Source organism: Ochotona princeps, chromosome 4 (assembly GCF_030435755.1).
Source record: "Ochotona princeps isolate mOchPri1 chromosome 4, mOchPri1.hap1, whole genome shotgun sequence".
In the NCBI taxonomy this organism is placed as follows: Eukaryota; Metazoa; Chordata; class Mammalia; order Lagomorpha; family Ochotonidae; genus Ochotona; species Ochotona princeps.
The window spans coordinates 14,859,542-14,873,305 of NC_080835.1; the positions used below are offsets into that span (position 1 = coordinate 14,859,542).

General features: G+C 56.9%; 1 protein-coding gene across 7 annotated transcripts; it reads left to right on the forward strand.

Moving 5' to 3' along the window:
• Window positions 1-2,691: 2,691 nt before the first annotated feature.
• PACSIN3 (protein kinase C and casein kinase substrate in neurons 3) lies at window positions 2,692-13,191 on the forward strand. 7 transcript variants are annotated; one of them, XM_004585344.3, is made up of 11 exons: window positions 3,260-3,389; window positions 6,161-6,225; window positions 6,428-6,518; window positions 6,631-6,787; window positions 10,605-10,840; window positions 10,957-11,112; window positions 11,524-11,699; window positions 11,876-11,996; window positions 12,110-12,249; window positions 12,646-12,767; window positions 13,044-13,191. In XM_004585344.3, the coding sequence occupies exons 3-11, from the start codon at window positions 6,465-6,467 to the stop codon at window positions 13,157-13,159; spliced, it is 1,278 nt and encodes a 425-aa protein (XP_004585401.1). In that variant the 5' UTR covers window positions 3,260-3,389; window positions 6,161-6,225; window positions 6,428-6,464; the 3' UTR covers window positions 13,160-13,191. The 7 variants fall into 7 exon arrangements, 1 of the variants encoding a protein (XP_004585401.1); XR_009245227.1 differs by lacking the exons at window positions 3,260-3,389; window positions 13,044-13,191 and adding exons at window positions 2,692-2,818; window positions 3,045-3,164 and having other exon boundaries at window positions 11,876-12,249; window positions 12,649-12,770; XR_009245229.1 differs by lacking the exons at window positions 3,260-3,389; window positions 13,044-13,191 and adding an exon at window positions 2,694-2,818 and having other exon boundaries at window positions 11,876-12,249; window positions 12,649-12,770.
• Window positions 13,192-13,764: the final 573 nt, after the last annotated feature.

Sequence of the window (13,764 nt, forward strand, 5' to 3'; positions counted from 1 at the left end):
CTCCTTTGCAGTTAACTCCTTTACATATTTCCCACTGCCTGGAAGACAAAGTCCAACTTCCTGGGCCTTCCCTGCAAATCTTTCCCATCCAATCTCAATTTGTCTTTCCAGCATCATTTCTGGCTGTCTCCAGTGCATCATGAATTGAGTATTCTAGATATCCTAGACCTGCACAGTCTCAGCATCTTCCCCTTTAGCCACAAGTGATGGCTGTTTCAAAAATTTATTTTAAAAGCTTAACATGAGATGAAAAATTCACTTCTTGTCACACCTGGGCTCATGGCCACATGTGGCTATTGGCTACCTTAGTAGACAATGCCTAATGGAACATTTCCACCACTGTAGAAATTCCCCAGGCAGAAACAAACACCCATATACCTTTCTGCCTCAATCCTTTCTTTTGATTGACACCCCTCACACTTGGCTTCATTCTTGTTGAGTTTTCTAACATTATAAACATCTTCCTTAGGAATTCTACACCTACATCTAGGGACAACTGCCCAGTCTGTTGGGTGTGGACCCTTTCTGAAGGCTTTAGTAGTGTGTGGTGTGTTTTGCTTTCCTCCTGACTCAGTGATGTCTGAAGTCCTTGGATACATGTAACCCATCTCTGTGTCTTGTCGATTGAGGGGTAATCGCAGCAGGAATTAGTCAACTGCCATTCCTGGCAAGAATGTTTCTGATGGCTTCCTCTTGAAGACAATCCCAGAGGAAGACATCCTGTATCTCTGGCTGCACCTGCAAGCAAGCTTGTCAAGGGGGAGGTACCCAAAAGAAGACTCAGCAGGAGGTCACCGAGTCACCCACTGAATGCCTGCAGGGCTTGGCACATCCTGACAGCCCCACCTAGATGCCTCTCCACCCATGACTAATCCCGGCTCATCAAGCCCAACCAAGTGTCTTGTGCTGGGCAAGGGAGAGGTCTCTCTCGAGCCTCGCCTTCCTCACCGTACTTCCTTTTCTTATGGGCTTCCACTGTTGTCCACCTGGGGCTGTGCCTGCTCATCCTTGTGCCCCCAACACTGGGCATCAGAAGACTTAGCAGGGGAGTGAAAACTCAGATGTTTTCTTGGCTGCAGGGAGGAATGAATAAACAAACAAGGTGAAGACACAGAGGTTAGGACATTCCAGAAACTCTAGGTGATTTGCCTGGTGCCCTGAGCAAAGCTGCCTTCCTAGGTTTTGGTCTTTATCCAGCCCTGGGGTTCCTTGGAGCGCCCTAGACCCAGAGGATGGTACTGAACCCTGGGGGCGGCACCAGCTGGCTGTCCGCTGTTCTCCTCACACCTTGGAAGCAGCCCCCACTATAGACCTTTTATTGCATTTTGCTTTCTTTACTGTTTTTTTTTCCTCCCAATAGATTCTTAGTGGCAATTAAGATCACCTGCCAATTTCTGCCTTCTGTTTCCAGATTTGAACCCCAGGGAAGCCAGATGTTTTCCGCTCTTGTGCTCTGACGAACATCGCCGTTTGCGGAGTCTCTCTTTTGGGTCTGGTTTCCTCAGATCCCAGGGCCTGGCTGCCAACTCGATTTTTTAATGAGGTTTTAACAGGCGGCTCCTGTAATTAATTTCATTCCTGTGTTTTCACACTTTGTCTAGTTGCCTAGAGAGGCCCGCAGGCACTAGGTGGGATGTTAACTGATTTTAAATAATACAAATCACTGTGGCCATCATTAAGATGTTTCCCCCAGCAAGGTTCCTTCCCAGTTGTATAACAATTATTAATTAGCTGGGGCACATGGCCCAGTGCAAGGTCGGCCAGGTTATCTGTCATGTTTCAAGAAGTAGAGAAAGAGGGAGGGAGGGAGAGAGAGCGAGAGAGCAAGAGAGAGAGAGAGAGAGCGTGCGCCAGCGAGAGAGAGAGCAAGCTTTGTCCAAGCCCCAAGATTGAGTGGGTGTTGGAACCTGTATCCAAGCCACATCCTCGGGTTTCAGCCACTGCTGGGTATGACTTGGGGCCAGAGCGCCTAGGCTGCACCACAAACACCTTGAAGAGGCAAGTTCTTCAATAACTCCGCAGCAGCAAACCCCAGTATAACTCCCACTCCCCGAAAGAATGCCTCACTCCTTCTCTTCAAAGCCCCCTCCCGCGTGGCAAACCGATTTATCGGCTTCAAAGGCGCATCATGTGGACATCTCCTGGTTCTAGAATCACCATATAGCGAATTTTACAGCTGCCGTTAAAAAAAAAAAAATCCCGCGCACCCGCACTTAGTCTTTTGGGAACATGTGGGTGGCGGGGAGAGGGAGGTGGGGAGGAGGTGAGATTGCAGGACAAGAAACAGCGACACTCCCCACCCGCGCCGCCTTGCCAGGACGCGGTCCCTGTTCCCTTGGGGTGCGCTCCTCCTCGTAGCGAGGGGTGCTGGTAGGGAGCGGGAAGTCAAAACCCCGGAGCGGATTTGTGCCTCCCGGACCTTCGGAGTGCTTCGTGGCGTCCCACCCGCCTGGCCGTGCAAGGCACAGGGCCGCTGGGTCACCGGGCCCAGGAGGGAGCGGGAGGGGCGGGGTGGCCGAGCAGGTGGCGATTAGGTCAGCCTCGGAACATTCTTGGACCGCTCCAGTGGATATAAATAACAGGCAGGCTCCGAAAAGTCCCTGGGAGGGGGGAAGAGGAGGAGGGAGAAAGGGATTTATTTAGGGCGGGGTGACATCGTGGCGACCTGGAAACATTTGCCAGGTTGAAAAAGAGGGTGGAAGAGAGTAGATTTCAGAATGAATCGTGGTACAAGTTCTGAGACCATGGATTCCGAGGGGGAGGAGCTGCCGCCTTTTTGTCCCACCCCCACCGCGCGTTGGTCCGAAAGCTCCCCAAAGTAAGTTGCACTCGGCAAGGGCTCGGGTTTAGCACTGCAGACCAGCCCTCGAACATATCTTTGGTCAAGCTGCGCCTCAGTTACTGCATCTGTCTAATGGGAACCCTAAGGCTTACAAGGCAAAAGGGTGTGCGCCCCGCGTAAACTAATTTATGAGAAAGCAAAGAACTCCACCTAGTATCGCAAGCGTCGCCCCCAAGGCCCCATTCTCTTTCGCGCCCACCAGGCTCTCCTAAAATCGGGGAGGGGCAAAGACGAAATCTGACTCCCTGCAGCCTTTCGGCGCCACCCCGGGACTCTGGTGGTTGGAGTGGATCCCTAAGGCTCCGTGCCCCGGGAACCGCAGGTGGCCGCGATGCCGGCCGCCCTCTCCTCCCGGACCCGCGGCGGGCTGGTGGGGTTGGGGCTGGGACAGCGAGCAGAGGGCGGGTCCGGGGGCCGGGCTTCCCGGGGGAGGGCCTGGCGCGCTCCGGGAGGCGGCGGTTACCACGGCCCAGGCCCGGGAGCAGCAAGACTCGAGCAGGAGCGTGGTAGGACCCTCCAACCCGCCGAGGGCCCCCGAGAGGACACGGTGAGTGTGCGCGGGGAGGGACGCGCGGCGTGCCGGCGGCGGGAGCCGTGTCTCGTGCCCGCCCTGCCTTGCTCCGGCTCCTCAAAGTTTGCAATGAGACCTGCTCCCGCCCCGGCAGCCCCCACCCACTCCGCCTTGGGAGAGGCGGCTGCCTCCCGAAGGAGTCTCAACTTGCAACGCCGAGAGTTCCACGATTCCTCAGGCCATTGGGGACCGGAGGAGTTGAACCAAACTTAGTGCTGGGGCTCCCCAAGGACCCCAATTCAATCGCCTCTCGCCAGTTCTGGGGCCCCAGGAGGGGGCTCGCTCCCTGGCGACTCTTCGCCCTCTGCGAGGAGCCCCTAACACCTGGAATTGCTGCCCGGAGGCCCCCCCCCAGGTTGGAGTCTACCGGCTGAACCCGCCCAGGCAGGGCCGCCCTCTCCCCTCCGCGGGGACCGGCTAGCCCCACCCCCTCCAAGACCAAGTTCAGCAAGTTTGGCGCAGAAGTCCCAGAGTTTTCATGGCGAGGCCCCAACCCTGCCTACTACGAGTGGGCTCCCCCTGCTTCCCCCTGCTCTGAGTCGGGCAGCGCGGGACGCGCCAAGGCCCCCCTGGGCTTCGCGTTGCAGCGGGGTTGAGGCCAAGACGGGTAGTGTCCTGGGCTCGGGGTGCCGAGTGCGTCATCCTGGAGCAGGCACCTCGGCTGGCCGGCAGGTCGGGTTTCCCAAAGTGCCCCTTTGTCGTGTCCCTCCCCGGCTTGTTGCCTTTTCTCACCTCCCCTTCTCGGCTGCCCTGGTTGCTCCTGCCGGCCCTTCTGGACCAGGTGTCCCTGCCCGGACCCGCGAACTGCCCCCAGGTGTGTCCTTAGATCCCTGGGGCTGTTGAGAGAAGCAGCCCGTAGGCACAGCGTGTGACTCGGGACCCAGGGATGGGCAGGGCAGGGTGGCTGTGTTCTTTTCACCAGCTTCTCTGGCGGGGGTGGGGGTGGGGGTAGTTTTCCGAAAGCCCCGCAGGGAGGGAGAGCTGGCTCTTCCCTGAGGCCAGATTTCTATACCTTGACCAGGGCAGCTGTGCAGAGGCCCTGCCCAATCCCCACGCTTCTCTGGCCCAGGGCGGGTGCTGGTGCCAGTGTCCCAAGCCAGGATGACTGTGCCAGCTGCTTTCCTGGCTGCCTGTGGGCACTGGGGTGCATTGGAGCCTGAATTGGGTCCGTGCAGAGGTCGGGAATGCACAGGGGGCCCACCAGGGACCGGCCCCGGCCCCAACAGCTGGATCCAGCCAGAAGCTGCCTGCGGGGGGCCTGGCTGTGCCTGGGGCTTTGAGCTGGTGTTTGCTCTGGGAGGCATGAGGGAGCTGCGCCAGCCCTGTACACACAGCCTGCTCTGTTCTGAGGCCAGAGACAGAGAGGGAAGGGGTGGGGACCAGCTCTCCAGGGAGCAGGAAGCTTGGAGGCTGGGACTGACAGGGGGCCCCAACCTCCCCATGGCTGTCAGGGGGCAGCTGCTGGGTCCCTGTGGCATACAGCTGCAGCTTGCTTTCCAGCTAGTGGGCATCTGGGACAAACTTGGTGCAAAGCTTGGCCAGGACTTGGGTGGAGCAGGTACTGCGTGCCCATTCACTTCCATTGCTTATGAGGTCTGCAGGGGGCTGTGGGGAGGGACGCCACTCAGACGAACCTGTCTCCCAGCTGGGTAAGCCAGGTTTTGCCATCTTCAGGTGCCCCTGCCTCAACCGTGTTCCCCTTCTTATATAACAAAGTGTTTTGGCCTCTAGAGCCTGGGAAGACATGGATCAAAAGCCCAGAAGTTCCCATCAAGGGCTGGCGCCAGATGTGTCCTGTCCGCCCCAACCCAGAGGGAACAGACCCTGACCAAGAGGTCACAAGGACTGTGGATGCTCCAAGGATGCAGGGACAGGGGAAGAGGCCCCCATCTGGTTTGGAAAGATGAACAGAGGGTCATCTGTGTGGCATGGGCACTGCAGGGACAGCAGGCACACACTCGTCTTCTTGCCCTGCTGTATCCCTGGGGCATGCCCAGGGGAGGAAGCAATTTCCTTCTAGGGGCTGTGAGTCACTTGGTGCAGGGGACAGCTGTGACCGGCCCCAGAGGCGGGGGGAGGGGGGAGTGGCTGTGTGCCTTGGAGTCCTCCAGTCTACCATGATGGTGTCCCCTCAGGATAGGATACGCCTTCCTCTCCTGTGCGGGTTCTGATTGGCTGAGAGGGCCTGTGCTACCACCCCAGACTTGGGGTGAGGGCAGCCCTGAATGGCTAGTCCCCTGTGTTCAGACAGTGATGCGTGTTGCCTGGGGACTGTCAGGGGACCTCTTGCATGGGCCTTCCTTTCTGGCTTGAATCTAATAGCAGGGAAGCCGACCAGGTGAGGCTGTCTTCGGAGGTGTTGGGCAGGTGCACCTGACTGGGATTCAGACCTCCTGGTTTGTTTTTCTGCTCTTCCTAAGGCGGGGAACTGTTGGGTGTAGTTGGGCACCCTTGGACTTGGCCTGCTGTGTATCATTGGCCTGCTTATCATTCAAGGAAGAGCCTCAGGGGCACTCTGGTAGCAAAGGAGTGGGCTCTTTGCCCACCACCCACTGCTGCCCACCACCTAATCCCTGCTGGATCATGTGACCTGCCTGGCATTCTCCTGCCTGGAATCTGGAATTCTGACAGCAGTTGCTATATTGGGGAGCCAGGGCACCGCCCTGAACACTCCAAGCTCCCTCCACTTGCCAATCCCTGCCCCCCACCCCCAGCTAACCCCTTGCTGTGTTCCCACTCACTTCAAGGCAGAGTCACTGTGGCACCCTGGAGACCTGGATACTTGGTCCCTGAAGTGACCCCTAGCATCCAGGTGCGTGGGTCCCGGGAGGAGGGGGCCGGGCAGACCCAGGGTGGGAGGAGGAGCTTGGAAACGCCTTTCTCCTGTCTGCCACCAGGGACCCCCCCAGTTTTGCCCACTTGGTCCTAGCTCTGGTGGAATTGGCAGGGATGGGAGAGGGACTTTTCCGAGGCATGGGTCCAGCTTTCATGCTTACCCCCTCTGCCCGCTGCAGTCCCACATCCGCCACCATTCCGTGCTGCGGGGATACCATGGCTCCAGAAGAGGACGCTGGAGGGGAGGCCTTAGGGGGCAGTTTCTGGGAGGTGAGCTGCTGGGTCTGGGGCTTGGGGCTGGTCCTGAAATGTCCACCTTCTCCGGGCATAGCTGCCCCTGGCAAGTCTCCCCGGTGACATGCCCTTCCCTTGTGTGCCCCAGGCTGGCAACTACAGACGCACGGTGCAGCGGGTGGAGGATGGGCACCGGCTATGTGGGGACTTGGTCAGCTGTTTCCAGGAGCGCGCCCGCATTGAGAAGGCCTACGCCCAGCAGCTGGCTGACTGGGCCCGAAAGTGGAGGGGTGCTGTGGAGAAGGGTAAGTGCTGTGCTCAGGCCTGGTGGGGTGAGGGCAAGGGGGGGACTGCAGAGGGTGGGGCCATTGGGCCAGCTGTTTTTCACACCTCTTGTGGAAAGTTCAAGGCAGCTGCGTCCATGTCCACCTTTCCCGCAGGAAGGGAAGGTCCAGTTGGGATTAGCCTGCAGAGTGGTCATGAGTCACTTTTAGATTATTATTTTAAAATTCCTCCAGTTTTGTTTTTTATTTTCTTTTTCCACTTTTATTCATTTTCATTTTATTTGAAAGGAAGAGAAGGGACCAGCCTTGTGATGTAGCAGGCTACACCTCTGCTTGGAACACTGGAATCCCATACAGGTTCTGTTTCAAGACCTGGCTGCTTCACTTTTTTATTTGTATATTTATTTTTATTGCAAAGTCAGATAACAGAGAGGAGGAGAGACAGAGAGGAAGATCTTCCATTCGATGATTCACTCCCCAATGGCCAGAGCTGCGCCCATCCAAAGCCAGGAGCCTGGAGCCTCCTCTGGGTCTCCCACACGGTTGCAGGGTCCCCCATCCTTGACTGCTTTCCCAGGCCACAAGCATAGAGCTAGATGGGCAGCAGGGCTGCCAGGACTAGAACCGGCGCCCATATGAGATCTCAGTGCGTTCAAGGTGAGGACTTCAGCCACTAGGCTATTATGCCGGTCCCATAAAAAATAAATCTTACAGCAAGAGAGAGGGAGAGATTTTCCCTCCATTAGGTCACTTTCAGATTGTCTGCAACAGCCAGAGTCTGGCCGGGCTGAAGCCAGAAACGAGAGCTCCATCTGGATTTTCCATATGGTGTGGTCAGTGGGCAGGGACCTATATACTTGAGCCAGTATCTGCTGCCTCCCAGTATGAGCGTTAACAAGAAGGTACGATTGGAAGCAGACAGGTACCCTGAGATATGATAAAGGTGCCCCAAGCAGCAGCTGAACCCCTGAGTGCCCACCCCATTTTAATATTTCAAGATTTATTAGTTTTTATTGAAAAGGCAGATTTATGGGGCCCGGTGCGGTGGCCTAGCGGCTAAAGTACTCGCCTTGAACGTGCTGGGATCCCATATGGGCACTGGTTCTAATCCCGGCAGTTAACTCCCATCCAGCCCCCTGCTTGTGGCCTGGGAAAGCAGTCGAGGACGGCCCAGAGCATTGGGACCCTGTACCCATGTGGGAGGCCTGGAAAGAAGTTCCTGGTTCCTGGCTTCGGATCGGCACAGCACGGACTGTTGCGCTCACCTGGGGAGTGAATCATTGGACAGAAGATCTTCCTCTCTGTCTCTTCTCCTCTCTGTATATCTGATTTTCCAATAAAAATAAATAAATCTTTATTTAAAAAGGCAGACTTATAGAAAAAGACAGAAAGATCTTCCATCTGCAGGTTTACTCCCCAAATAGCTGCAACAGCCAGTGTCTGGACCAGAGCTGGGCTGGTCCAAAGCCAGGAGCCAGGAGCTTCTTCTGAGTCTCCCACACAGGTGGTGTAAGGTCCCAAGACTTTGGACCGTCCTGCACTGCTTTCCCAGGTCACAAACAGGGAGATGGATGGGAAGTGGAGCAGCTGGGACACAAACTGGTGCCTATATGGGATCCCGGTGCTTGCAAAGTGAGAATTCAGCCACTGAGTCATTGCCCCAGACCTCTCTCTTTTTCTCACTTTCTCTTTCTTTTTTCTTCTTTCTTTCTTCCTCTCTCCCTGCCTTCTCTCTCTCTCTCTCTGTCTTTTAATTGGAAAGGCAAATTTATAGAGATTAGGAGGAAGAGAAAGTTCCCCCGCAACGGCCAGAGCTGAGCTGTTCTGAGTCCTCCATTTCTCTCCCAGGCCATAAGCAGGCAGCTGGAGGGCAAGTGGAGCAGCCAGGACACAAACTGTCACCCATGTGGGTGCTTGCAAGTAGAAGATTAGCCAGTTGAGCCATCATGCTGGCCCCCCATTTTTTAAATTTGAAAATCAGATATACAGAGAGGAAGAGAGACAGGAAGATCTTACATCTACTGATTCATTCCCCAAGCGACTGCAACGGCTGGATCTGCTCCAATCCGAAGCCAGAAGCCCGGAGCCTCTTCTGGATCTCCCACAAGGGTGCAGGGGCCCAAGGATCTGGGCTGTCCTCGATTGCTTTCCCAGGCCACCGTCAGGGAGCTGGATGGGAAGTGGGACTGCTAGGATTAGAACCAGTGCCCATATGGGATCATGGCATGTATAAGGCAAGGACTTTAGGCATTAGGCTTCAGCATTGGGCCCTGGCCCCCATTTTGATATTTCTGATATCTCCTTGGTGTGGGTGGCCCTGCTCTGCTCTGTTTCTAGAAGAGAAACTACGAGTTGAAGGAGACTGAGGGCCTTGCCTGAGCCCACGCAGCTGGGAGGAGCTGGAGCTTGGCCAGGCCTGGTGACGGGGAGTGTGAGATCTCTACATGACAGGCTGCCTGTGGACACTGCCTTTTCTCTCTCAGGCAACAGACTTGTCTTTGAATTTAAATTCCACTTATCATGCTTTGGCAAGTGAACTTGACCTCTTCTCAGGGCCCAGGTCTCTCCCTATAGATTTATTTATCTGGAAGGCCGAATGATAAAGGGAGAGAGCTCCCATCTGCTGGTTCACGCCCCAAATGGCCACGACAGCAGGCCTGGAGTGGGGCCAGTTGGAAGCCAGGAGTCAGGAACTCCATCCAGGCCTCCCAATGGGTGGCAGGGGCCCAGGGACCTGGGCCATCTTCTGCTGCCTTCCCACGTGCATTAGCAGGGAGTTGAATTGAAAGCAGAGCAGTGCCCGGTGCAGCAGCCTAGTGGCTAAAGTCTTTACATGCGCCACGATCCCATATGGGCACTGATTCGTGTCCTGGCATTCCCATTTCCCATCTGGCTCCCTGCTTGTGGCCTGGGAAAGCAGTTGAGGACAGCCTAAAGCTGTGGGGCCCTGCACCCACATGGGAGACCTAGAAGAGGCTCCTGGCTCTGGGTTCCTGGCTTTGGATTGGCTCAGCTCCAGCCATTGTGGCCGCTTGGGGAGTGAACCATTGGACGGAAGATATTTCTCTCTTGTTTCTCCTCCTCTCTGTATTTCTGACTTTGCAATAAAAAAATAAACAAATCTTTTTTTTTTAAAGATTTATTTTATTTTTATTACAAAGTCAGATACACTGAGAGGAGGAGAGACAGAGAGGAAGTGGAGCTGCCGGGATTAGAACCAGCAGCCACATGGGATCAAGGCGAGGACCTTAGCCACTAGGCCATGCCGCCAAGCCCCTATACAAATCTTTTTTAAAGAAGACCAGAGCTTCTTCCGGGTCTCCCACACGGGTGCAGGGTCCCAAAGCTTTGGATCATCCTTGACTGCTTTCCCAGGCCACAGGCAGGGAGCTAGATGAGAAGTGGAGCTGCTGGGATACGAACTAGCGCCCATATGGGATCCTGGTGTGTTGAAGGCGAGGACTTTAACCACTATGCTATCGCGCTGGGCCCAAAAATAAATAAATCTTAAAAAAAAAAAAAAAAAAGAAAAAGCAGAACAGCTGGACCCGGAATGAGCACACTGACTGGATGCCAATGTTACAAGCAGGGGCTTAAAATGTTGTACCACAGGCACCACGGGGCTTCCCTGTTTTTGCCCGTTTTACTCTGTGCCCACAAGGGCACCGTCCTTGTGGCGGGGGGTGAGAGCCAGGATTCAGCCAGATTGTGCATGAGCGGGGCCAGGCAGCAGCAGCCAGCAGCGCTGTTCATTCTTGTCCCACACCACGCGTGTGTGAGGGGGCCCCAGTGGGAGGCGTGGGCTCCGTGTGAGCGCTGCCTCTGTGCCATCTTGCAGGCCCCCAGTATGGCACCTTGGAGAAGGCCTGGCATGCGTTCTTCACCGCGGCTGAGCGGCTCAGTGCGCTGCATCTGGAGGTGCGGGACAAACTGCAAGGCCAGGACAGCGAGCGTGTGCGCTCCTGGCAGCGGGGTGCCTTCCACCGGCCCGTGCTGGGTGGCTTCCGCGAGAGCCGTGCTGCCGAGGACGGCTTCCGTAAGGCCCAGAAGCCCTGGCTGAAGAGGCTCAAGGAGGTGAGCTCTGCCTGGGGGTGAGAGTGTGTGTGTGTGTGTGGGGGGGTGGTATGGGGCTGGCAGCAGGAATGCATGGGGTCTCCAGGGTCCAGAGTGGTCCCGTGCACACCTACCAGGTTGAAACTTCCAAGAAGAGCTACCATGCAGCCAGGAAGGATGAGAAGACGGCTCAGACCCGTGAGAGCCACGCCAAGGCTGACAGCGGCGTTTCCCAGGAGCAGCTGCGCAAGCTGCAGGAGCGGGTGGAGCGCTGTACCAAAGAGGCCGAGAAGGTAGAGGCCAAGGGCAAGGCCTGCCCTGTGGCTCTGGCTGCTGTGTGCCTTTCTGAGGCTCCTCGCCACTTACCCTCTTCCCTTGGGCATTGAAAAGGAGGAGCTGACAATAGGTGTTGCTCCACCCAGGGAGAGGAATGGGGTTTGAGGCCCTTCAGGGCCTCCCTCCCTCCATCTCCCCACCCTGTGACCCTCTCTCCTCCAGGAAGCCCCTTCTGATTTTTTTCATCCTTCCCCCCTGTTTAGGGAAGATGAACTCCTCCCACTCTCCCACTGGACTTTCAAGAGCTGTTGGGGTTTCTTGGGGGCACTTGTTGGGTATCTGATTGCCAGACCGAGCTGGAATTCCAGGTGGAAGAGGGTGACAGTGGCGGCCTGGTCCTCACCTGCTCCACAACTGTCTGTTTGCAGACGAAAGCCCAGTATGAGCAGACGCTGGCAGAGCTGAATCGCTACACACCACGCTATATGGAGGACATGGAACAGGCCTTCGAGAGCTGCCAGGCCGCCGAACGCCAGCGCCTTCTCTTCTTCAAGGACACGTTGCTCACCTTACACCAGCACCTCGACCTCTCCAGCAGTGAGAAGTACGGGGCTGCGGGTGGGCGTGGCGAGCTCCCTGGGTCCGTTACCTCCTTGGGGTTCTGGACAGGCAGAATGGGAATCACCACCAGAGCCCAGGAGCCCCGCCCTGCCCCACCCCACCCCGCCCTGCCCCACCCCACCCCGCCCCATAACTTGAGGATTTAACCTTGGGCCACAGGTTCCATGAACTTCACCGTGATCTGCATCAGGGGATCGAGGCGGCCAGTGACGAGGAGGACCTACGCTGGTGGCGCAGCACCCATGGGCCGGGCATGGCCATGAACTGGCCGCAGTTTGAGGCATGTGCTGCAGGCTTGGCTGGGGCTTGGGTTCAACTGGGTGAAAAGTGGCCTGGGCGTCCCCAGCTGCTGTCACCCCTGCCCCAGCCTGACCTCAGGCATCGTTGCCACAGGAGTGGTCCTTGGACACACAGCGGACCATCAGCCGCAAGGAGAAGGGCAGCCGCAGCCCTGATGAAGTCACTCTGACCAGCATCGTACCCACAAGAGATGGCACTGCACCCCCACCCTCCCAGACCCTGGGATCCCCAGGGTGAGAACTGTGCCCCCTGTCTGCCCGCCCACCTGTCTACCTGCCCTCCCTACCTTTCTTCATTTCTCTCCTTTGCTTGCTACCCCATGTTTGCACTTGTCATGGGATTGAAAATTGGGGCCAGAGTCCCTGTGGTGGGTGAGGTGCTGATGGCAGTTTTGATGGTCTGCACAGTGATATAGGTTGGCGGGCCATTTTCTGTATCCCCTCTTGTCCCTGCCTCTGTGTGGCCAGGATGGTGCCCGAGCAGCACAGGTGGGACTTGAGTCTCTATTCCTGCACACCTACGCCTTTCAGGGCCATTCCCATGGGCATGCCCTTGGCCCAAAGGGTTGAGGTGGTCCCTGCGTCCTAAGCTCTTTGTGACCACTCCTCTACCCCTGGGCCTGTGTCCAGCAGCGGGCAGGAGGAAGAATGGTCAGATGAGGACAGTCCCCGGAAAGCTGCCACTGGTGTGCGGGTGCGGGCACTGTATGACTATGCCGGCCAAGAAGCAGACGAGCTGAGTTTCCGTGCAGGTACCCTGGGCCTCTTCCCTGCTCCTTCTCGGGTCTTACCTGCCTCTGCGGGTGAGAGAAGCTGGTTCCCCTCCAACCAAGTCCAGCTCCGGCCTGTCCTGGGTCTGGCCGCCCAGTGCTGCTTTCTGAAGTGGAGGCGCGATGGCCTGCTGACTCACCTATCTCCCTCTGTCTGGTCATCCCGCCCCATCTCCCAGGCCTTGGCTGCTCCAGTTGCAGGCACGGCAAGCAACTGAGCCAAGGCGACAGGCACTGACCCATGCCCCCTTTCCCCAGGGGAGGAGCTGCTGAAGATGAGCGAGGAAGACGAGCAGGGCTGGTGCCAGGGCCAGTTGCAGAGCGGCCGCATCGGCCTATACCCCGCCAACTACGTCGAGTGTGTGGGTGCCTGAGGGTCCCACAGAGCCCTTTGGCACGCTGGGTCACAACCACACACAGGAAGCCCTGTCCCCGAGGAGGGTGGCCTGCTCGGGACCCAGGATGGGGGAGGGTGTGTGTTTGGGAAGGACCGTGGAGCCCAGGCTAAAGACGGGAGGTCCTGGTTGATGGACGTGTTTCTAGGTGCCTGGCCTCTTCAGGAGCTGTGGGCCCAAGTTCTTGGCCTCTGTTTAGGGGTGGGGGGTTCCTGGCAGAGCCTGTGGGCTGGGTGGGCGTGGTTTTGGGCCAAGCAGCCCAGTCTTTTGTGTGTTTTGTTCTAGTGTATATTAAATTTGACAAAAGCTCCCCCAAACGGCAAGCGAGTGTGTGCATTCTTTTGTTTGACACTCTGTACTCTGGCTAGGCCTCCAGAGGGCACCTAGAGGGAGGCCCTGAGGGGCAGGTGGTGCGGATGTCCCTGGGACCAGGGTTGGTTCCAAGGAACTTGACCCTAATCTGGATTGGAAGGGACTGGCTGTGAGTCAGAATCGGCTCGAGGCTGGGCCGAAGCCCGGCTAAGTGTCTTCCCACCCGAAATGGAGGGAAAATGGGTCTGTTCATCATAAACTTGGGGGACCAG